The 24,717-nt window shown below is 43.8% G+C and overlaps 1 protein-coding gene across 2 annotated transcripts in view; it reads right to left on the bottom strand.

Moving 5' to 3' along the window:
* Positions 1 to 330: 330 nt before the first annotated feature.
* PRKCQ (protein kinase C theta) overlaps positions 331 to 24,717 on the bottom strand; it is a 39,205-nt gene continuing 14,818 nt past the window's right edge. For both annotated transcript variants that reach the window (XM_005429748.3, XM_031064246.1), the window contains 7 exons: positions 22,304 to 22,477; positions 11,574 to 11,665; positions 10,083 to 10,145; positions 6,377 to 6,515; positions 3,555 to 3,743; positions 2,880 to 3,008; positions 331 to 2,257 (listed from right to left, as the gene is read on the bottom strand). In XM_005429748.3, coding sequence (XP_005429805.1) covers positions 2,102 to 2,257; positions 2,880 to 3,008; positions 3,555 to 3,743; positions 6,377 to 6,515; positions 10,083 to 10,145; positions 11,574 to 11,665; positions 22,304 to 22,477 — 942 coding nt within the window. In that variant the 3' untranslated portion in view covers positions 331 to 2,101. The remainder of the gene's footprint in view (positions 2,258 to 2,879; positions 3,009 to 3,554; positions 3,744 to 6,376; positions 6,516 to 10,082; positions 10,146 to 11,573; positions 11,666 to 22,303; positions 22,478 to 24,717) is intronic.

Below are 24,717 nucleotides of genomic sequence, written 5' to 3'. Positions count from 1 at the left end.
AAAAGAAGATGTCCTAAGTCACCCTCTTTTAATAAAAACCTCTGCACATCTCTGCAACCCCTCTGAGATACCAGACCCCATTCAGAGCTGTGTCACCTTCTGGTAGTGAAAAGGAACATTTCACTCTCTTCCTGGGTACCTTTGCACAGCACCAAATCCTTGGTTTAGATATTGCCCTGTGGAGTAGTTACAGTTGTTCAAGTGCTTGCTGCTGCTGTATTTATGGGTCAAAATTCCCCTGGGGAATGTTCCCCAGACACCACTGAGTGATTTTAATGGCTTTTCTAAGCACCTCTGTTCTTTGTCCCTATTGAATCACTTCAATGCCCATTTCCCAATTATACACAACATTTTATTAAACTGTACAAACAGCACTGGCATTTAAAAAAATTCATGTTAACCGTTCTAATTAAACATGATGACCAGCTCCACAAACTGTGAGCACAGCTGCCCCCTCCTGCATTTCATACAGCACAAACAAGGATTTCATCAGAGGCACTGGACTGAAACCTCTCTCAGGGTGTTCTGCTCTTCTTGTTGACTTCAAGCCTTGCTCCTGCTGGATTCTGTGCCTGCAGTCACTGCCAGTGATACCCCAGCACTGCCTGCAAGGCTGCACTCATCCTGTTGGAAGCTCCAAATTGACAGCCTGGACCAGCAGAAGGCACCTCTGGAGGGAAACTAATTTTGGGATAACTCACCTGCTAGAGCTTTTCTTCTCCATGGAATGGAGGCTGATGCAACAAAGCTCCAAATGTATGTTCTTTAAATAGATCCCTACACCAACTTGAGTGACTGCCTAAGCCCAAGTTGTTACAAAATCTTCTTTTTAGGCTCTGACTTGATTTTGACCCAGCTTTGCACAGGTCAAAGCAAATCTCAGAGACAAGCAGTAACTGGGTGGTTTCACACATCTCCAACCTCAGAAAACAGTGCACCTTTATTTAAAAGGATCCCATGATGAAAGGATCACAGAAAATACTTTTTTTTTAAACCCACCCACATTCCCACAGACTGCAAAGGGATAGAACACACAGCAAAATGTCAGAAGGTGGGGGTGAGGGCCACCCTCACCTGATGTGCCTCCTGCCCTGTGACCATCATGTGCAGCTCATTGACCTGTGCCCAAGACCTGGGACATCACTTAGAGAAATAGAAAGTAAATCAGCCTTTGCAGGACCAGTTAGCACCTTTCAACTTAAACACCCCAATTCTGTGACTGGAAGGCCATTTTGCAATGCTTAAACAATGGTTTGAGGAAACATGTTGCATTTTTCTCATGTGGTTTTAGGGTAAAATGTCAGAAAGCCCCATTGAGATCTTGCCCTGAGTCTGGTGTGTCAGAAGACACTTAAAGCTTTAGAACAGGGTTCTTGAAACATTCTGCAACTTCCCATCCTTCCTGCTCAGGTACTAAGTGTAAACCTCTGGTTTTTGTGTACCTGTCTTGGCACTCCCTTTGGTAAGGATCCATTGAGATGTGGAATGGGCACCTGAAAAAAGTCTCTTTGTCCCATGGAGAAAAATTGAGTCCCAACACCTTTGAAAAGCATTTTTAAAGGGTTTAGGGAGCAAATTTCTTTCTTCAAAGCTGTGCACACTTTGGCAATTCTGCACATGTACAAGTGGAGGTTACCAAAGCATCCAACCTGAGTCTTCCCTGATACCCTCAGGCCTTGAGCAAACCACTTTTCCTTCAGAAGAAGGTGGGTCTGGGTCAGAGTTGCAGAAATGGGCGCTGACATCACCAGAATGCTCAAATATACTCATTTTTCCTTACAGAGAAACCTGTTGGCTGGGTGTACAAGTAGTGGGGAACAGGTTTTGGCACCTCCTCATTTTCAAATGCTTTCTACTTCAAGAACATTGGGAAGAGAGAGAAGAGAGACCAAAAGATACCATAAAGAAACTTTATCATCAATGAAGAGTGGGCTGGCATCTGCTATGGACTGGAAAAAGTCAGAAGCATCCAGGCACGGTACAAACTTTCACTGAGGTGTTTTCTTTCTGGAGGGTTCTTGATAAAAACAACCATGCACAGTCTTCAGTTGACAAAGTGCTACTCAAATCATTACAGAGAATTCCTTCAGTAAGGCAGATCTCAGGAAAATATTTTCTCCATTTTAGGGTTCACAAAAGAGAAGTTGCTGAACATATTTTGGTCCATGCTGTTAATCAGTGCTCTGTCAGCACAGGACAGTCTGGGTTTTTCATTTAGGAATTCCTTGTCGAAGTTGCTACAGTCACTTGGAGATTTCTTCAAGAAAAGGAAAAAAAAAATGATGTCAAACCACTAATAGTCAGATCTTTATTACCATGGTACTGGCCCTATCAGGCTGCTTCCTATGGGCTCAGCTCAAGCTTCAGCTGGGAGCCAGTAAATATAAATATTATAAAGGAGGCACTGAGCCTGTGATCCAGGAATTCTGCCAGGCAGGGATGTTACAGCTTTGTAACATGGCAGACTGAACTCACCAATTGTATAACAGCTGTGGAAGACTGTAAAATGAAAGTATGATGTGCTTGTCAAATTAAATTCTATTATTGTTATTAACGGGGCTTTAATAATTTAACAAGACTGTTATTAATAGTCAGAATTATTCTGATGTAGCCAAACACTTGGTTCCTGAGCTGTTTTACCTTCTGCAGTGCAATGAAAGACAATCCCCTCAGAATGGGCTGCAGTTCTGAGGTGAAGGGAAGGTGTTACCCTGCTGCAGTAACTGGGAAAGCAATGAGTAATTGATGGTTTCCCAGGTGTGGGTGTGCCAGACCTGGGCTCGCAGCCACCACCAAGCAGTGCTGTGAGGATCAGCCAGTAGGAATGCACAGTTTAGAAGACCTGAGATGGGTGGAAGTGAAAGAAGATCCATCCTTACCACTCTTGGTTTGAAAGGAGGCTCCATCCTTCTCTCTTCCAAAGCTTCCCAGTTGATTTCCCTGAAGAAGGCGTGCTGGCGGATGTTCCCTCTCGCCCCCAGTCTCCTCTCAGGCTCTCTTACAAAAAGCTGGAATGTTGATCCCATAGGTTAAATTCTCTGATGATAACACAGGCATAAAGCAGGGTGGAATGTGTAATTATCCAGAGAAGAGGCCATAATGGAGAAAATGTTGGGATTTTTCTTTTCCTGAACAAGGAAGTTTACTGATTGGTATAAAGATGATTACTACCTCTAATCCTGACAGAAGTACAGGGTGTTTGGGCAGAAAGATGGCAGCATGTGCCCCAAAAAGAGATGTTCAAAATCTCAGACTCATGTAACCCTTAGTTTGAAGTATTTTTCCCAGGAGTTAAGGAGCTTTGCACCTTAGGGAAAGTTCTCAAGTTTCTTTGCTCTGCGAAGAAACTGATCTCTGCTGGTGTCTGTGAGGAGCCACCATCACAAATTAAGAGAAGGAATACATCCAAATCTCCTTATGGGAGAGGTGTGGTTTGATGCCCACAGGAAAGACAACGACTAAACTACATCTGTTCCTCTCTACAACAGCTGAAGATAAATTGAAGACAGTAATTCTGGCAGAAAGGCTTTCATTTGATCAGTGTTGATTCTTACCTTCACCAAAATGTCCTTTGCATCCTTGTCCAGCCAGCGAGGGTAGAAGGGGTTGTCCATACGGATGGACTGGAAAAGCTCCTCCTCATCTTGGCCATGGAAAGGGGATTGGCCAATGAGCATCTCATACAGGAGGACACCAAAGGACCACCAGTCCACAGAGGTGTTGTACTTCTGCCCCAGCAGTATCTGCCCAGAAAGAGGAGCCACAAAGGCAGAAATAAAATGTCTGACTGAGTTTTTCACCTTCAGGAGGGTGGCCAGACCATGGCCTTGCAACAGCTGATCTATCAGAGGTGCTTCCCCCTGCCTGCAGCAGGAGCCAGAATTCTGCCAGTGGAAATCTGGAGCAAGGAGGCACAGCCATACCTGGGTGCCAGAACAGTCCCTGGCACTACAAACAGGCTGCACTTCATTCTTATTACATTACTTGAACAAATCCTTGGCTACCAGAGAGATCTCAAATATAAAAGATGAGAAAAAGTAATCTTTAGCCTGCTCTCCAAGGGTTCAAATCAGGCCCGTGAAGTCCAAGAAGACAAATGATCAGGAATCAGCATCTTGGGATTGATTCCAGTGACACAAGCTGAGTTTTAAAATTACAAATGTGGCAGCTGAAAGGTACTTCAGGACTATCAGTCACTTAAAAGGGTGTGACTCTACCCCAGCAAAATCTTCCCCAGGAAAAACATGAAAGGGGTTGCTGTTCTGTCCTCTTGAGAGACCAGCTGGGTTTAGATGGAGGAATGGGAACTTGTCCTCAGTCATTCCCTTGGTTTGTGCTTTTCAGTGTCACCTATAAAGTGACATCCAGCTGGAATGACAACCTCTCCAGGGTCTAAAGGATCATCACCAAGTTCTCAAACTCCCTCTCTGGAGAAGCAAAATTAATCTCACCTGCCTTTAGATATCTGTTGTGGAGATATCTAGAGCTGGACCACTTATCACTAGCTCCTTTTATAGCAAAGGAAGAGAATTCACCAAGTTTTAAACATCTAATTAAATAGCTACCTGCTGTAAAATACAACCCCTGTTTGTCTCCTTTGGTTCTCAAAGACCCTCAAAAACTTGCTCATATATAGATTTTCACATTGTAGATATTTAAAGGTTCACATGATGACTGCGGTGTGTAGCATTCTTATCAGAATTTTAGAGCTGTCGAGGGGAAAATTTAATTTTGAGGCACAATCTTGAGCCCACATCTTGGTTGCAATAGGATGCTCTATACTACATCTGTCTCCAGAAGAGGATATGCCAAAAGGACAAAAAATAGATTTGAATATATGCTGTAATATATACAATGAGCTGTAATATATGCAATATGCTGTAATATATACAATTCCACCCAGAGCAAAAAAAAAAAAAAAAATTCAGCAAGACCCCTTATTCTGGATCACTTACAAACAAAATCATCCCAACCTTTCCTTCTGAAAAGAGAAATTATTTTTATAAGGCTTTATCTTTAAAAGACTAAAGTATCTGGAAATTGAAGTTGAAGTGTTTTATGGCAGTCAGAAATAAAAATGTTTATTTTATTTGAAATTCTCTGGGACAAAAATAAACTCATTAATTTAATTCCAGTCTGTCTTTTTTTCTGGTCAGATTTTTTTGAAATGAAAAAAAATTGTCTACTGACCCATACCCCCCTTATTTTCATGGCTGTGGCCAAGGTGCTGGGTCTGTAACAAATTACAGTGGCAGCAGCTGCACTAAAATACTGACAGAGTCCAATGCTCTTGCCTGTGGCAGGAGAGATCATCCATAAACTCCAGAAGTGCTTTCAATTTAGAGATAAAATGTTCTATATGCCCTCATTGAATCCCTAAAATAAACATGGTGTAGAAATAAAATTCTGAGCTATTTCAGTTTTTCTGTTTTCTATAAAATAAAATCACAGATAATGGATCAACGCTGGGCTATATTTTTTTTTAGGAGCAAAAAATAGCTTTTTTTTTCTTAAATAAAGGCATACTGAAGTGGAATAAAAGACAATTGCAGCTTGATTGCAGAGCACACTTACACCCATTCTTAGGCAATAGAAATCCAATTGATTTGAAGAGACCCTTGAGCCAGCAGTAGTGTAACCTCAGCCAGACTTGAGCCCTTAGTGCACAGTGAAGGACCAATGAATTATAGCAGAGGGGAAAAAAACCCTAAAGGCTTTGACAACTCTTTGGAAAATACCAATATCCATCATGAAAACACGAAAATTACAAAATGGGGTCTTGAAAGGTAAATAAATGGATTTCAGACTGATGTCAGACATGATGCATGGATGACTTGTAGGTTTTTCTCTGAGCTAAAAAAATATTTTCTGTGGCCACCTAATTAGTCAAAGCCTCTCCATAGTAAGATCTATCATTGTGTGAAGTCATCAAGTTAAGGAAACTTTCTCTTTTCTGGAGAGATCTAGTTGAAAACACCTAAATTTTCTAGGGAAAAAAAGAGAAAAAAGAACACGTTTCTGTCTGGTTAAAAATTGAAAGAAATGAGGGAAAGGGCACAGTCAGCATTCCTCAGGCTGTGTCTGTCCCTCAATTGCAGGACCTCTTGAAGTTTCTTCTGCCATGGTCCAAAAAGAATTTCCATTAAGCATTCTCTCTCTTGGTTTAAGCCAAGTTCCACTTGTACCAAAAAATGAATTAGCCACAAAAATAAGCATTGCCAATCAGCAACACAGACTCTGAGCCATGCTGAAATCCAGTTTCTGTCCTGGAACTGCTCCAAACCAGGTTATTGCTCTTTGTAACCTCCAGCACTGCACAACAGTCATGTCTGGAGATGTTTCCTGTCCCACAGCACTCCCTGTGCCCCACACCTACCTCAGGGGCAATATAGTCAGGAGTCCCACAGAAAGTGCTTGTCTTTGCATCTCCAAACATGTTCTCCTTGCACATCCCAAAGTCAGCAATTTTGATGTGCCCCTCATTGTCCAGGAGGACATTGTCCAGCTTCAAGTCTCTGTGGAGGAAGAGAAGAAAACAATTTCTTCAAAGTGTGAAGCACACAAGTTATTTTAGCAGGTTACACTTATTACACTCGTTCTCTGCCTCTGTGTAGTGCCTACACAGGAAATACAGAGGGAGGCTGAGGGATAAATGAGGAACTGCTCTCTTGGACTTCAGCATCCCTCTTCTGCATTTCTCTTCTCCCAGCACTGATTTATCTGCTGGATAAGACACAGAATCATGGAATCACAGAGTGGTTTGACTTGAAAGGGACCATAAAGATCCCCCAGTTCCAATCCCCTGCCATGAACAGGGACAGCTTCCATATCCCAGATTGCTCCAAACCCCATCCAACCTGGCCTTGGACACTTCCAAGGATCACATCACCCAAGACATTTTCTAAAAGCTGTTTTCTTCAAGGATGCACAGTAGTGAAGCTAAGAAGGACTTTGTGCCAGCTGCTGCTTCTGCCCTAACACAGCCTGGAGAACGAGAGCAGGTAATTCTCACTCTCTCCTCCCCTGGGAATCTCAATATTCTCTCTGAAGCTGCTGCCAGATCTCCCTTGCAGCATAGACAGCGCAGACTCTACAAATGCCACAAGAGGTAAGGACCCACAAGCCCTACAGAGGGTCAGAATAACCCCAGAATAATCCCAGAATAATCTCAGAATAATCCCAGAGCCCCCAGCACTGCTGGGCTGCACCATCTGAACCCCAGGATTTACAAAGCCTTTCACACTCAGCTGCCAGGCTGCTGTCTGAGTTTTCAGGCTCTCAGCTACTCTGGGAAGCAAAGAGCCCAGAGAGAGGAAGAAAACAGAAATGGACAGAGAAGGAAATAAAAGCAAATGAGCTGATGAATCATGACCATTGGTGGAGAACAAAGAGGTCCTCAAGTGGGAACTAACTCTGAAAGGAGAGAAAAGCTTGTAAAGTAGAAAAGGCAGAAAGAAAGGAAGGCTGGCATGGTTTCTATGTTAATTTTCTTAAATCTTTCCTTAAGTTTTTGGTTTTATTTGAGATAATGACCCAGGTAAAATGTTTGGATCAGTGATGCTGCACTTCACTGGGGATGTGGGTAGAATTTAGGTCACCTGGTCTATGAGCACACACATTCCTGCACTGCCTGATTTGTGCTAGTAATCGCTGCTTCTTCTCAGGGCTCCCAAAGCACCCAGACATTGCTTGTACCCACAGCTGAGGGTATAATTGTTATTTTTCACACTAATTCATGGCCTACACATATTTTGGCCAAAAGGCCAAGTTGGATGGGGCCTGATCCTGTGGATGTCATCATCCCTGCCCATGGCAAGGGGCTGGTGATCCTTAGGGTTCCTTCCAACCCAAACCACTCTGTGAATCTGTGATTTTCCACATCTCAGGGAAGAGGCCCAACAACAAGGATACTGCAGTGACACCCTCCCTCTGACAACTGCTTTACAATGTGGAGTTTTTTTCAGAAATGTTCCTCAAAGAAGGTAATTTCTAGTGCTTGATGCTCCTGGGATAATGGCCTGCAATTGCAGGGAAGATAATTCTTCAGAATCCCTCTGTGCAAAGCTCCTTGTCCTGCTTGGGCCAGGTTCCCATCAGGGTGGGGGACACTGTAGTGTTTACACACTAAATTGTTGTCTGCTGCAAGAACATGGCCCCAGGCAAAATGGGAGTCATCAATCAAAGAGAAATACAGAGAAAACCGAGACACATTTGCCTTCCAAGTGGCAGACACTCATGTTGTCACAATTTCCAGCTGGAATGACTTATTTTAGTTACAACGTTGAGATCAATCTCGGGCTGCCAGCACTGCTTTTATTCATCTGGTAGATCGAAGCAAAACAAAAAAACCCATCACCTACAGTTCCCTTTCATTATTTTGATGAGTCTCAAACTCATTGGCTCCGGGGACTGGAGTTTCTGCCAAAAAACACCTCGGCTCATTCGTTAAAATTTAAGGCAATGTTTCCAAACGTGGGTGCATGAGACAGAACAGCTGGATTCATTATTCTTACGACATCACAAGAGATGTAGCTTCAAAAATTATTTCTATTCACTTTGCTAAGTGCTTAGTTTGCTCTGACAGAGATACTGATGACTCTGTGTTCTCAGCTGACCTTGCTGTCATTGTCTTCAGTGAAAAAGGGAAAAGAGAGTAGGACTGGTTAAACCTTTTCTCTCAATGCTTGATACCCAAAGCAATATCACCAACTCCTGGGAATGAGATATTTCTTCCTATCCACATGCTACCCAGTGCCCAGATGTCCCAATTTTCTCTCAATTCCCAAGGCTCCAGATTCTAAGCACCCCTCTCCTTTCAGGAGGAAATGGGTCCCAAACCCCAGCACAGCACTGGTGCTGTGATTCCAAGTAAAAATGTGAATTATAGATAAAATGTCAGCGTTAGGAGCTCTGCCATAAAGTCACCATGTCCTGCAGATATTTTTAATCAGATTTTCTGAGAAGACTGACTAAAAATAACAGACATGGCCAAGTGATTTGTGCACTTTAAAAAATCTTTCCCTTCACTCATAGAGAATAATAATTAAAGCCAGAAAAGTTGCTGAGGCCCCAGAGATCATCTTAGCTTAATGCCACTGATATTGATCTCATGTTTATGCAATCACCATCACTGGTCAATAAAGACTATAAATGGCTCCCACATGAGTACTAATAAGAATCAAAACTCGTGTTTTAAAGGGAGAATGGATTGTGAGCAAGTCATTCACTTTCAGCATTTGCTCTAATGTTCATGCTACATGACAAACACCGAAATAAACTCATTTTGGGCTCAGCAAACATCATTGCTGTAGGGAGCTTGCTCATTTATTTGTGACAAGTTATTTGTTTTCTGCTTTTAAAGAAGGCTGCAATGTAGTAACTGAATTTTGCCACGAAGTTGAGCTTAACCAGAGCTCCCCAGAAATTCAGTTCCTCCTTTTGGCCATGGGAAATCAGACTGTGGCCTAATTTCTAGAATTGGGCACTTCCCATACACATTTTAACACAGGCTTGATGAGCCTAAAAATGCTCTCTGCTCTCTGCTTACTACAAGAAGAACTTAACAGACAACTCAGATTCATGATGGTGAGATGAATCTCATCTCCCCACTGTGCACAAAATTAACCCAAAATTAAGATATATCACTGTCTTCCTGCTTTTGTTACTTGAGTTGAGTTTGTCACCACTGTCCCAAGGTAACCAGCACAGCAGATGTACCAAATTTCTTGTGTCTCACTTGACCTTGATTTACCTTTATGTGTTAAAAGCTTAAACCAGGTGCCTACACTGGGTGCTGTGTGAATGGCTCTGTGTAAATGTAAAATGTAAAAAATTAATCCAAGGGTTTGTTTTAATGTTAACCGAAATAGAACTGGGTTCTGAAAGAAGGATCAAAACTGCCTTTTCTACATTCTTTCTTCAAAATAAAACACCCAAACTATGTAAAAGGGAAATCTGCAGGGAGTTGCAATGCCAGTGAGTGCAGCCACGGAACAGCTTCTCTGCTGCCATTGGTGCTTGCAGGGAAAAGTAGAAAAGGTTTAGCATTTAGCATATTAATTACACTTAAAGAGTAAAATTACCTGTATATGATGCCCTTGGAGTGGAGGAACTGGAGCCCACAAATGATTTCAGCAGCATAAAACCTGAATGACAGAAGGCACAGGTCAGAACAGGAGCTTCCCAAGGGTTTTTTCAGACCCAAAAAGAGGGAAACCTTGTCCCCACAGCAGCCAAAATTTCTTTAGGTTCCAGAAGGTTTGGAGTGTCTGCAGAAGGCTTGGGGCGACTGTGTTTTAATGATGGATGATGTGAGATTCCCAAAAGCAGGGGGGAATCTGGGATGGGGAGCACAGACAGACTCCCTGCCCTCTTCCCTGCCCAGATTTATGACCTGCTTTTCAAAGAATCCTGGAATTCTGGAATTATTTAGGCTGGAAAACGCATCTAGCATCAAGTCCAGCCATTAACCCAGCACTGCCAAAACCACCACTAAAAACCATGTCCCCAAGTGCCACATCCACATTTCTTGAACACTTCCAGGGACAGTGATCCCACCACTTCCCTGGACAGCCTGTTCCAATGACTGAGCACACTTTCAGGGAAGAAATTTTTTTTCTGATTTTGAGAGCTTATCCATAATATGGGCTATCGAGCAGGCTGGTGGCCTTTCTCTGGAGCTTTTTTGAGCTTGAAGTCATTGTTCTCAGCACATTTTGACCCAAAGGTCAAAGAGGCAGCATCAGTGTGAAGAATGAAAATGCTGTCCCAGAAGGGAATGAAACCAGAGGATCATATCCCCCTCCAGTGTGGCACAGCTCTGCTTCCTCAGTCTTCAATGCATTGGCCCTTAATTCTGGACATTCAAATGCATTTGAAAAATATCATCAAACACTGATTGAAAAGATGGTGTGGGTTTTTTATTATTAAATTATTAAATAAACGTAATTCCTATAGTGGTTTCAATATTGACTTTCAAAATACCTTTTGCTTGCAGAAGGATCAAAAGCACCTTTCATTTATTCTAATTCTTCTATTTACATTAATCAAAGCTAAATACATATTTAATTCTCTGCTGGTATATTAATTTTTTGTTTAAATTTACCTTTTGTGCTTTTGATAGGTTTTCACCCCACCCCCTTGAACTTTAAGGGGGAAAAAAAGGAAAATCCCATTACTTCTAACAAACAACAGCTTCACCTCTGACCACTGGGCTGGGAACCTCAGCTTAAGCAGGTCCTGCAGCTTGGCTACAGAGTGTTGAAAAGAAGCAAGGTCACGTCTGAGTGAAGCCAACTGTGTGGATGAAGTCTAAAAGTCTTCTGTGGGAGGGAAAAGAGGATGGGAAGTGACTCACTCCAGTCCCTCACTGAGCTGGGAGGATGTCCTGTATGGTTTTGTTGAGTTTGGAGACAGCTGGGATAGAGAAGCTTCCAGCACAAGCATCATCCCCACTTTTCAGCTGGGCAAGGTGAAGAGAGGTAAAATAATCTGCCCAAGATTTCCTCTGCAGGGCAGTGGCAGAGCAGGGAATAAAATCAGGTCAGGCCCAAAGGCAATGGTAAATGTCTTACGTTGCTCTGGGAAGGTCGAACTTGTGGCAGCTCTGGATGTGGAACATGAGGTCTCCTCCATTGAGGTATTCCATCACAAAAAAGAGGTTTTCCTAGAGAAGGAGACAAGGTGAGAAGAAATAAGGGGTGGTGAGGGGTGAGGTAAAAGTTTAAATATTTTTTTAAAAAATCAAACCACACAGAAAGCACTCAAAAAGAGGAAGGAAAGTGTTACTGTGAGGGTTTTGGAAAGAAAGCAGCTTTTTTTTTTAGATTCCTCATTTCTCCTCTTGGTTCCCTAAGCCCATATTCACACTCCCTGCTCTGATTTCTATAAACACCATTAGCAAACACTGCAAAGCTCCTTCATAACCAGCTGGGGCTGTGGATTTTTACCAGCAGAGCTCCAGGCTCACAGAAAGGGGTCAGTGACTTTACAGTGCCTCTGCAGCAGAAGGACAGATGGACAAGCTTCTAGTGGAAAAGGCAAAAATCACTCCCAGCTCTCCTCTGGTCCCCATCCCAGTTCAGTACCCATCCAGTGGAGTGACTTCAAGCTGGTGTCACCTGCACAGCTTCTGTGCAGGCAGCTGGGGCTGACTCTTTCAAGTCATCAGAGACATCAACCAGACACAGCAATTTGTTTTAAGCACATGCTTGATTTTAACCCTGAAAACTGCTCTGTGTAACTTGCTGGTGGGGAAAGTAATGAATTATATTTCTAGGTAGTCATTGAGCATGTCGAGTTCTTGTCCCCAGTTGCAAGAAACCATCAGTTTTTTGACCAGGGCATGAAAATCTCTTCTCCTGGTACATAAAAATGATGGAATCTCTCTATATATAATGAGCAGAACTGATCACTGATGTTTCTTTTCCAATCTTTGATACAGAATCATGGAATCACTGCATGGTTTGGGTGGGAAGGGACCTTAAAGACCCCTAAAGTTCCAACCCCCTGCTCTGGGCAGGGACACCATCCACTAGACCAGGTTTCTCATGTACATGACACTGATCCACTCACAGCTTCAAGAGCCAAAACTCACCACCAGAACCCTGCAGAAGCTGGCATGGATTGATCCCTTCCACTCTGAACTGTCTCTACAAAGCAGAAAGGACACCTTTTTCTGGAGGAAAAGGATCTGCACACTTAGCTATGGTCCCAGTTTAAACTTCTGTTGTGGGAATCTCACCTTTTGTGCATAAGTGCAGGAATAAAACAAAATGGATGTGGTATTTTTTCCCCCTCAAAAGCCTCTCTCTGTTCTGTACACACCTGAAGTCAGTAATCTCTAGACTATGCTATAAAGTTTATGAATATCTTCCTTGTGTTGCCTATTGCCCATTACATTTTTTTCTGGGGGGGATATAGAGTTATTTTCACTTATATTTTTAACAGTGGAAGGTTTTTATCCAGAAGATCTAATGTAAGTATCTCTGGCAGCAAGCCAAGAGCTGGCTATGTTAAAAAACCACAAAAATGCTTGTTCCTTTCAAACAACAGCTGTCTGCTCTAATTTGTGCAATTTCTTCAGCCAGATCCTCTTAATTACAGCACTCTTATTTAAATGGACTCACTGGAAACCCCACCTGTCATCCAACAAGCTCAAAGCCAGATCTGGCCTCCTGGGGAAAGAATACAAATTCCATCACTAAACCAAATGGTTGCAGGTTTTCAGTGTTTCTTGCACCTGCAGGGGGCTGTGCACATAAATGAGTTTCAGCAAGCAAAAAGGCCAGAGGAAGGTGGGAAATTTAGTGAAGAAATGTATAAATCTTAGAAGGAACGTGAGCTCAGGAGCCCATTCAGGAAAATACTTGAACAGATGCTCTTTGGGAAGGTACACAGGAAGGTGATGGGGTTTAGCCAACAACACACCAGCAACCACATGTGTCCTGCTGGGATTGAAGAAATCTCATGGGTCATGAAATGGGCCAGACTCAGCTTTAGTGGGCTGGGAAGGAGAAAACCCCTCAGTTCCCCTGTGAAGTCCACTGATTTTGGCTACACCTCATCACACATCTCTAATTGTAACCTGAAATCCATGTTTATCCAGTAGAATGAGCAGTCATGCTCTGCTTGTTCATGGACTAGAGCGACCATCTGCTGTACCTGTTTAACTGAATCCAGGGACTCTGACTTGAAACTGGGGACTCTGGCAGCATCCTTGAGGGAAGAAAAGGTGGAGCAACCCCTCAGGTTAATTTACATCCACATATACAAATCCTGTTGCTCCTTAAGCTATGGAGCTGGAGAATACAAACTTTACTCAGGAATGTTTAGTACTGAAATTTATGATATATCAGGTGTTATAGAGTGGTACATAAATCCTATTGAAAACAGACAGGATCACTCTGACTTTCCTGCTCGTGGAAGGGGTTTGGAAGTTCCCCTTGCTTCTTAAGAAGTGCAGATTCCTGGAATAGCTTGTGGAGGAGAACTGGTTGAGATCAGCCCTACGTCATTATGAGTGGTGAGGTGCAACCAAGAAAGGCCAAGTGCAACAACTTACTGGAGTCAGCTTCCTAGGTCTGAGATCTGCAGAGCCACAGAACACATTAAATATGGGAAGTGGCAAAACCCATTCTTGAAACCACTGAAAATTCAAGAGAGAGCTGGAGGTCAAAGGGTCGGTGTGGCGCGGGGGACGTTCTTGCGCACAAGCTCCAGCTTCACTTCCCCTTGTCCTGGCTGATGGCTCCTGCCTGCTGCTGGGCGGCTCTGGAGCCTGTCAGCACTTGGAGCAGGCAAGGGGGTTTTATCTGGTTGAGAATGTCCCTGCTCACTGCAGGGCAGCTGGATTAGATGACCTTTAAAGGTCCTTTCTAACCCAAAACACCCCCTGATTCTCAAGGTTCTGCCATGCCCTCATCCCCTGCAGCAGTCCTGTGTCACACATATATTTTATGAAAAATCCTTTTGCTGAGATCCTTTCTCCTGAGAAGCTGAGAGGCCTCAGAAATGAAATGTAAACAATGGTTATCTGCTGCTGTGGAATGCAACAGGTGCATCTGTGATTGGTGTCATGTGGTTGTTTTTAATTAATGACCAATCACAGTCCGGCTGTCTCAGACTCTCTGGTCAGTCACAAGATTTTATTATCATTCCATTCCATTCCTTTCCTTTCTAGCTTTCTGATGAAATCCTTTCTTCTGTTCTTCTAGTATAGTTTTAATATATCCTTTTCTTTTAACATTAATATATATAATAAAATAATAAATCAGCCTTCTGAAACATGGAATCAAGATTCTTGTCTCTTCCCATGTTGGAGTTGCCTGCAAATTCAATAGTCCTGGCTGTGGATGTTGAGCAAACAAGTGGGAATGTTGTTGCTCAGTGATGAGACCCTCACAGCTCTGCAGAAGGCTTGGAAAGAGTGTCCTGTCCCTCTGTCCTGCAGGCAGGTGACAGACAACTTGCTGACCACCTGCGGGACATCCCTGAGTAGCAAATGCTCAAGCCTAACTTTTGGTCATGGTTCTGGACTCACACAACAGAAAAAGTTTGCTCTCATTGCAGACCTCATGACCATTTTTAGTGACCACAGAGCTCAAGGAGGATTGTAAAGGCCCTTCCTGCACTCAGGGATGGACACTGCACCAGGGTAGTTATAAAATCAGAGAAATTCTGAGCTGGAAGGGACCAACAAGAATCATCAAAGTCCAAATCCTGACCCTACACAGGACACCCCTGAGAATCACACCATGTGCCTGGGAGCATTGTCCAAACACTTCCTGATGTATTTAATACCAGTTGTCTTAAGAACATCTGTAGCATGATAGAATATAAGAAAATAAAGAATGTGTAGAAAGTAATCTTACCCCTAAGGAGTTGCATCTGGGTCAATTATCAAAGATTAGGAACAGGCCTGGCTTTAACAGGCCACAGCTGTACCCAGTGAGAAGAAGAGTGCTATAAAAGAGTGGGGTGGGTGGGTGAGAAGGGACCTGAAGTCAGTTGGCTGCTTTGTGAAAGAGAAAGAGTCAGTGCTCTGAGGAGCTGCCCACGAGAAACACCGAGAAGGTGTGGAGCTTTTGTGATAGGAGACAACAGTATGGAACCCCTGCAATAAGGTGACAACAAATATCCCTGTGTCAGTGTTCCAGATTGCAATGCAAGATGTATTCTATTACCATCTGCATGGCAGATTATCTTTTGTCCAGTGGGCAGTTTGCCTTATCTCTCTTTGAGTGCTCACAATCACTCCTCCCTTGGGAGGGGACATCTGCTGATAACAGCTATTGAATGTCACTGCATGACTGATAAGAACTACAGCATCTCATTGGGAGATATGACCCCAGAGGGAGGAGCCAAGCATTGCTACCTGGATATAATCTGGAGATTCTGGAACACCAGCACGGCTTCTCCACTGGGTTTCCCAGAGGAACAGCAGCTGCCTCTTCCACTGGATCTTCAGAGGAAGAATACACCCTTCTACAGGATCCCTGCTCCAGCAGAACCACCCCTGACACTGCAGGAGGGCTGCAGCCACAATTCCAATGGGACTGCTGCCAACACCCTGACCCACAGGGTGTCAGGCTGTGTTCTGACTCTGTCAGTGTTGTTCTAGTTTACTGCATTGTTTATTTTATCCTTTTATTTTTCCTTCCCTATTAAAGAACTGTTATTTCCTGATCCCATATTGTTGCCTGAGAGCCCTTAATTTAAAATTTATAACAATTAGGAGGGGTGGGGAGGGTTTACATTCTCCATTTCAGGGGAGGTTCCTGCCTTCCTTAGCAGACTCCTGTCTTTCCACACCAAGACAATCAGCCATTCCCTACTTCTAGACCATCTCCCAGGGACTTCCTCCACTGCAGCACTGGGAACAGGGCAAACCCTGCTGTGGGAGGGTGAAGTGCTGCTCCTGGTGTAGAGCCCTACAACATGAGGCTGTACAACTCACAGACACGGCAGCAGTGTCCTGCACAGCATAACACAGCTCCTGCTCACAAAATAACACTGCTCCCCAGCCCAGCCAGTCCTGCCAGGAGCTGAAAGCCTGGATTACTGCAGGAACTCGCCTTCCTGCCCTTTCAATCCCTCAGTGCCTGTGCTGAGCTCCTCCCCACAGAGCCACCTTCTCCCTCTGCCTCTCCAGGATATGGCAGGGATGGGGTTAAACCAACCTGCTCCTGCTCTGCTGCACTGCTGGGAGAATGAATAGGCACTATCAGAGCTGCTTTCAACTTTATAAACAATGAGTATAAAGCAAGCAGCATTTAAATTGATCTTTTGAAGGTACATCCTTTAACAGGCTCTTAAAATCCTTTAACCAGCTGGAAGCCCTCCAGAGCACTTTTCTGCAGAGATTTTCAGATTTTTGTTTTCTTTGCATTTTGAAAGCGCTTGCATACATACAAATACACAATTTAACACCATTTACCGAGGAGCAAAAATTCTTCTTCCCAGGGATTCCAGGAAGATGAATTTCAGAATAATTAATGCTACAGGACAGTGTGGCTTTACCTGTGTTTAGATCAGTTACCCTAACAAATATCTCCACGTGGAGAAGGCTCCAGATCAAGTGACCTAATCCTGCTGCATTCCCACTGAACTAGGCTGTCCCTGGCCAAGAGAAAGGCTGGACATGATGCAATTCCTGCAGCTGGCTCTGCTCTCACCTTTCCATGCAGCTCAGCACAGTCTGGGTGCTGTTCCACACCTTGGATCTGTTTTATTTCATGGGATACCTGGCAGCCAAAAGCCTCTCAAGCCCTTTCCACCACATCACTGAGTGCTGTAATCCCATCAGAGCATCCCATCCAGTGGGAAAGAGGGCAGTGCAGTCCTCTCTGTGTCCATTGTCATGAGGAACAGTTAACACAGGGTTACTCCTTCACCTGCACTGCAATTTGCACCAGAGCAATCCAAGATTTAATTCTGTTCTCTGGTTTAAATACTTTCCCTCTCTCATGTAATATCAGCCTATCTTCTGGAGATGGCAGCATTTCTTACAGCTGCCCAGTAATGCAGCCCAGCCTTTTCTCTCAGTGTTTATTCCTTGTTCTAATCCTTGCACTCTCAGCACTCCTGGCTGCGTGTTGAGCTGCTCATTTGGGATGCTCAGCATGGTGTGCCCATCTGCTTGGTGCAAAGCACAGGAATATATTTATACATATAAATAAAACACATTTGCAGAGAGGAAGGTGCAGACTTGGTTTCCATTTGAGCTCTGAGATCCCAAGACCTTTACTCACTCTCAGAGCAGACAGAGCCCATCACTCAGTGATAAACTGAGGCACTATCAGCCCAGGTCTTGCAAGAGGAAGTGGTTTTCCCTATCAGCATCCAGCAGAATCTTGGAGAGAGACTGATTTTCTCAAGGCTAGAGAAAGATTTGTGGATTTAAAAAAAATAAAAAAAACACCAGACCAAAAACGAAATAAAAAGTAGCCAAATCCCTGAAAAGTAAATATTTTAGCAGTTGAAAAAGAGAAAAAAATATTAAATGCTTTTATTTTAGGAAATAATTTTTTTTCATGGTGAAGTGCAGCTAGACTGCAGATTCTTAGAAATCTCATGCAAAGCTGAATGCATTTTGGGCTGATTTTCCTCAGGCTGGACAATGGGGAGGCAATGACAGTATGTGTATTGAATATGGCAATCATGCAATCATCTTTTACTTAAAAAACCCCACTGGTGAGCTGTCCTCCTCTCTTCCTGGCCAATGCCTTCCCCCAGTTCACACCACATGTGCTGACATCACCTAGAAATGTCTTACAAAAACTTCACATATTTGATGTTATAATTACAGCTGCTCACACCTCCTCTGGCACAACCCTGTAGAAATCCCAAAGCTCTGCTGAGATGTTGCTATTTCTGCTAAACCACGTTGAAATTTTGGCCAGGATCCAACAAGACCATGCCAGTTTTCCTGCCTGTTGGTTGCAAGAGGCAAAATCCTCAAAGCTTTCCTAAAATTTCTCATCAGCTGCTTCAAATTTGGCCTTGAATCAGATTTTTTTTCCAAGCTCAAAGTACTCAGAATACTACAAGGATGGACAGATGTTTCCAAGAAAAAGTAGGAGGATGGAGCTAGGGCTCTTCAGGAGGTCCCTGGGACCACCAGGCAGAGGAGCTGAACATCCAAAGGGTGTGAAATGCCCATGTGCCAACCCCATGCCCTGATTCAGGGCAAAGAAATCAGCCCTGCCCCTCAAGAGCCAGTCGGAGAGAGAAGAAAACTGAAATCATGCTTGGAAACAAACACAATTTCAGGAATTGAAGTAACCTCTGAGGAGATATTTTAGTGGGAAATCTGAAAATACTCATGGAAAACAAAGAATTTTCAAATTAGGACCACACTCCTGTTTTACAATTCTTTTCTCCTTCCTGCCAGAGTAAGAGATTTTTCAGTCAGTATTAAGCACACAAGGGCAACAGAGGATGTGAAAAAGGCTCACCACCAGAAAAAAAAAACCATATAATACAACAGTAAAGCAGAAAATAAACATTTCTGTAACATTTTATTTTAAATTGCAGTAACAATTACTTCTCTTTTGGGTTGAGATAATCTTCTCTGTTGCTATTTTGTGCTGCAAGTCAAAATGCCTCAAGATTTAATTTGCATTTAGGTAAAGGGTGTTAATAAAACTTGGTCAATGAAGTAAAGAAACAGAAATAAAAGTGGCTTTCAAAAAGGGGAAGCCTATTTTTATGGCAGAAGATCAGTGAAATGCAAAAAGGAATAAAACATAAGCTCTGGGATGCTAGAAACTCTTTTGGCATTACTGATTTTGGGATTTCACAGAATTATAAACATATTTTTCCTCCTCTTTAACATAACAGCATCCCTTTAAATCTAATACAGCAGAATAGCTCTTTGAGCTTATTGTTAAAATTCAGAGTATGTAATTATGACAGCTGAATATCTGGATACAAAGATGACTGCAGTAAAATAAAACACAAAAATTCAAAAAGAGATTGGACAAAAAAGAACCCCAAACACTGTGGGCTTGCATTTATTCTCACGCAATAAAACAAGAAAAGTATTCTGAGTTTTGAAAGCATTGATCATTCAGACTCCAAAAAACCTGTCTGAAGAGCCATCCAGATTTATATAATTAAGCAGTCACTCATTACCTGGGTGGAGGCAAGGAAGAAACTCATCCCAGAGCTCAGAGAGCTGCCAACAGATTAAAGGACTTTTTTTCCCCCTCTGGAAACATGTGGACTATTGAGTCCTTTTTTTGGAGTAGGAATATTCCTGTTTTTTCTGTCCTTTGCAGAGACACTCAGCACCTGGAGCAGCTCAGTTGAGCCAAAGCATGAGGGGTTCAGAAAGGCATTGGCACCTATGTTTCTGTTTGAAACTACTTATCTATCCAGTGAAACTTCAAGAAACAAAAAAATGTCATATTTTCAATATTAAAATCCATAGAGGGACTCTACACAGCAGTGCTGTGGCTTCTGCCCATGGCAGAGGGGTTGGAAATAGGTGATTTTTAAGGTCCCTTCCAACCCAAACCATTCCATGATCCTAAAATGATTGCCATAAAAGACATTCTGACAACCACAGTGCTTTGAGCCCTGGAGGACCATCCAAGGTTGTCACAGCTCCCAGCTCTGGGTGACTTTCCTGCCCTGAGTGATCACTGCTGGCTTGCAAAGGTCAGGGGAGAAAAAACAGGGGAGAAAATCAACCAGAGCCCAGAGCAGCTTTGGCCTGGGCAGCCCCATCCCAGCTCCTGTCTGTGGGAGATCACACAGATTTAAAGAGGCAGGGATGGCTTGGGATGAGATGGATGGGGATCCTTTCTCCATGACAGAAGGGCAATTCTGTGCTGCTGCCTTGAAGTGTAGGAAAAAAATCATCTGGCTTTTCTAGCCTGGCACCCATGAATTTTTCAGACATTCATTGCTTTTCCATCCTTCAGTTTTTCCCTTTAAACAGTCAGTAAATCCCACCTGGATCCTGACACGACTCCATTTGGCCTCTCCTCTTTTTGCTGTGGTCTCATGAGGGAAGGGGACACTTGCATGGCTGCATTGCCTGAACCCAGGGCTGCATACTGTCCCTGCTGTACCATCCTGACCCTGACCTCCTGTCACAGACATCTTTTATGAAAAATCCTTTCCTTAGGATTTTTCCTCCTGAGAAGCTGAGAGGCCTCAGGAACAAAATGTAAACAATGATTATCTGCTGTGGAATGCAACAGGTGGATCTGTGATTGGTCTCATGTGGCTGTTTCTAATTAATGGCCAATCACAGTCAGCTGGCTCAGACTCTCTGGTCAGTCACAAGCCTTTGTTATCATTCTATTCTTTTTCTATTCTTAGCTAGCCTTCTGATGAAATCCTTTCTTCTATTCTTTTAGTATAGTTTTAATATAATATATATAATAAAATAATAAATCAGCCTTCTGAAACATGGAGTCAGATCCTCGTCTTTTCCCTCAACCTGAGACCCCTGTGAACACCATCACAACCTGCAGCTCCCAGACCAGGCTGGAGCACAGACAACATGGTTCTGCTGCTGGCTTCAGTCAGCATCCCTCTGGAGATACAGGCAGCATTCCCTGGAGTAAAAGCTTCCTCATAAAGCTGTGACTGCTGTCAATGTTTTATCTCTTCAATTAAATCTTGATCTTCTTTGCTTTTGGAGTTGTGGCATTTATATTTTCCTCTGAAAACCAGCCCTCCTTAAGTAGGGAGTTAATTCTTTTCCTTGCCAGGCAAGGATCCCTTCCCAGGACACATTATCCCTGCTGTCAGTCCCAAAGGGGTTAAACATGAATGATTGGGCTCAGTGTCACATCACCTACAGCAGTTCCCAGACGTTCCCTGTTATAAATTTAACCTGTCTTTGAGCAGGTGTCATATCCCACAGATGACTGGGATGTACCACAGAGGTTGTATTTGTTTCTCCTGACCCTGCAGAAGAACTTTCTCCTGATCAGGTCCTAAGCTTACACTGAGCAGGGCCTTGTGCCACCAAACCCTGGGGCTGAGCAAGGACTGGGAGCATCCAGACAAAACCCTGAACAAGCAGCCATGAGCCAGTGCTGCTCTGAAATTGAGCTAAGAGATACCAACCATCTCTCAGGAATGGTTTGAGTAGGTTGGACAAAGAGAAACCCTCAAACTTCCCTGGTTTCTTTCTATGCCTTGTGTGTGCTTTGGTGTTAAGGCTGTTGGCTGTGTCTGTGGGAAGCTGAGCAGTTGTTGGCATGTAGGACCATGGAAATATGTCTATTACAGGACCATAAAAATATGTGTATTACTTATATGTCACTTCAGTTTTGGTTTGGAGTCACAAGCGAGATTTCAGTAGCACTGAAATGCAGAACCATCAGTGTCTGCTGCCATTTAACAGCAACTGGGGGCAAAGAAGTGAATGACAGCATGTTTATCCTCCAAAACCAGGGTTTCTTGAGGTGGCTTTGATCCAGGCTAGCGGTAGCACAAAGCTCCATGGGCCAAGAGGTTCAGATAACTCCATGAGGAGTCAGTGTCATCCTTACCCTGGCTGTGGCCTTGGCACATCCTTGGCCCAGGGTACCAGATTTTAACAGCAGATTTTACCTTGGATGCCATAATTCTCAAATACACCATCCTATCCCCAGGGGGATAGGGGAAAGTAGATTAAATTTCTGGAGCTATTTCCTGAGTGCTTAATCTGAACATCCCTTCCCTGAGCACCACTTCATGTCCCAGGTGGACCCCAGCAGGCCGAAGCCCTTCACCAAACATCTGTATTTCAGTAAAGCATTCTCAGCCTGAGGAAAAAGGTGGCAGATCCTTGTCTTACCTTGGTCTGGAACGTGCAGAAGACATGAGTGAGGAATGGGTGCTCCCAAGCCAAGGAGAGGACTCTCTTCTCCACCATCGTGCACTCAACGTCATCATCCATCAGCACCACGTCCTTCTTCAGGGCTTTCACAGCAAAATACTGGTCTGTGCTCTTCAGCTCGGCCAGGAACACCTGAAACGGAAACAGCTGCTCAGAAAGAGGGATTATCTCCTCTCAGGACAGCCATGTGAGGGTGGGAGCTGAGCTCCTGGGAATTCACTGGGGTACACCTTAAAAACCTCGATGCTTAAGGCCCCATTCTGCCATTAAAGACTTTGAGTTTGCTCCCCACACCCAGAATAGTTTTATGAAGTTGAGCCCTGGAGAAGGATGTGAAGTTTTTGGCAATTAGAGGAGCAGGACGGATGGATAGGACATGCCAAAGAGCCAAACACCTCTGATAACAGAAACCATCCTCATGCAAATGCTCCTGAGATACATTTCCTGTTTTCTGACTTCAAATAATAAAACACAGAATATTGCTTTGTCAGCATTTGAAATGCAAATACCCTGCACCAGCTCTTCAGCAGGTGGAAAATGATGTCCAGCAGTAATTGGACTGGTTTTATATCAGATGTCTTTCCTTCCTCTCAGTTTTCAGGTCTGAGCACACAGGCTGGGTCCCCCATGCTTTTGCAGGAGCTCTTCTCTTAGAATGGGAAAACACCTCCCTGAGGAGTTACAACCTCTCTCTACTTTTATAGGCAGGGAAAATGAAACCCAGAGCAGCAGAGAAGGGTTTTCTAGAGACCACAGAGCAAAGAAGTCTCTCCTGGAAGGCAGTGACAGTCCTGATCTTCACACTAACAGCCTGCTGACCCTGTTTCTATAGACTGAATAAATGTGCAAGATTTATTTAAAGACCTCGTCAAAGAGGTCTTTGAAGTTCTCTGTCAGACACTATTTACTGAGTAAGCTCAGACATGTTTTAGCCCTGACAAAAGTTTTATTTACCCTTTTGGCTACTGCTGCATTTCACTTTGTAGCATCAGACAGAGAGTAGAGCCTCCCTCTGTCTCTGCACTGAATGACCAGAAATGCTCACAGTGCTGATGCTGCAGGCACCCTTTTTACCCTCATGTTTGTGTTGGGCACTGCTCTCCTGGGGAAGCTGGGGAATGAATGTGCTGCCTTTGTGACCTGTGCCGTGACTTCCAAGGAGCAGGGAGGCAATGCCAGACCACATGCAGAGGTGGTGGTGGGAGATATCCTCATGGATCTGCCCCTCAGCCTCCCAGGATCACACAGAGCTGGAGAGACCCCTCAGGCACTGAGATGTGCACACCCTGTCCCCTCTATGGGGAAGTGAATCTCTCTCCAAGCAAATGAGGGCACCAGGAGTGACACCAGCACAGGAAACTCGTGGGTGAGTTTTTGTTGCAGAAAGGCACAAAATGGCCCATCCTCTCCACACCCACAGTGTGCACTTCAGAGAGATGCAGAAGCCTGCAGAGTCCATGTCAGCATGAGGGCTAAAACAAGGTACAGAATGTGCTTCAATGGAGGCATTCAGGACTTGAATAGATGAGCACCTGAGCAACCTCATCTCATGAGACCTGTTTTGAGGAATGGTTTAGATAAGAAGACCTCCAGAGATCCTTTCCTTCCAATAAAAATGTTTCTATTATATCCACACTCTTGACTGCAGGTTAGTCTGGAATGCTGGTTTGGGATACTCTGGTTTGGCTGTGAGATGCCTCAGCTCTGGCTCCCATGCAAACTGTGGACATGACAAGTAGACTCAACACTTTCTAATGGAAAATTTCCCTGTGCATTGAGTTGGAACTAGATGGTCTTTAAGGTCCCTTTGAACCCAAACCATTCTGTGATTCTGTTACTTTCAAGTATGAAAGGCCAACACAAGAAATATTTCACCAGTCGAGGAACTGGCTGCAGCAGTTGCTCCAGATCATTTAGCAGGCAAAAAGCCGCCCTTTGTCAAGGCTTTCCCCTTGGAAAGATGTGGGATGGGGGCAATGTGATCCATACTCCTTCTCCTTATTGGCTGTGCAAACACAATGGGGAGTGCCTCTGAAATTGCTTCTCTCAGCTTTGCGCTGGCACTGAGTAACCTGAGTCCCCTCCCAGGGGATATCTGCAATGGGGAAGAACAATCTACAGTTCACCAGGATTAAAGAATCCACTGAAAACAGGTGGTTCTCGTTTCAAAAGCACAAATTCTTGGCTGCTGCAAAATTTGCTTTGGGCTCCAGCACAGATCAGAGCTGGAAAGAGCAGTTACTGCTCCCAGCTGGGACCTGCTGCTCTGAGAGCAGAGCTGATCCACATTCAGCTTCTCAGCTCATGCTCCACCTCCCTGTGAAGAGGGAGAGCACATAGACCTTTCCCACCAGCTCTCTGGGGATATCCTG

This window comes from Geospiza fortis, unplaced genomic scaffold (genome assembly GCF_000277835.1).
Source record: "Geospiza fortis unplaced genomic scaffold, GeoFor_1.0 scaffold215, whole genome shotgun sequence".
NCBI lineage: Eukaryota > Metazoa > Chordata > Aves > Passeriformes > Thraupidae > Geospiza > Geospiza fortis.
This window is presented reverse-complemented; position numbering and strand designations above follow the sequence as displayed.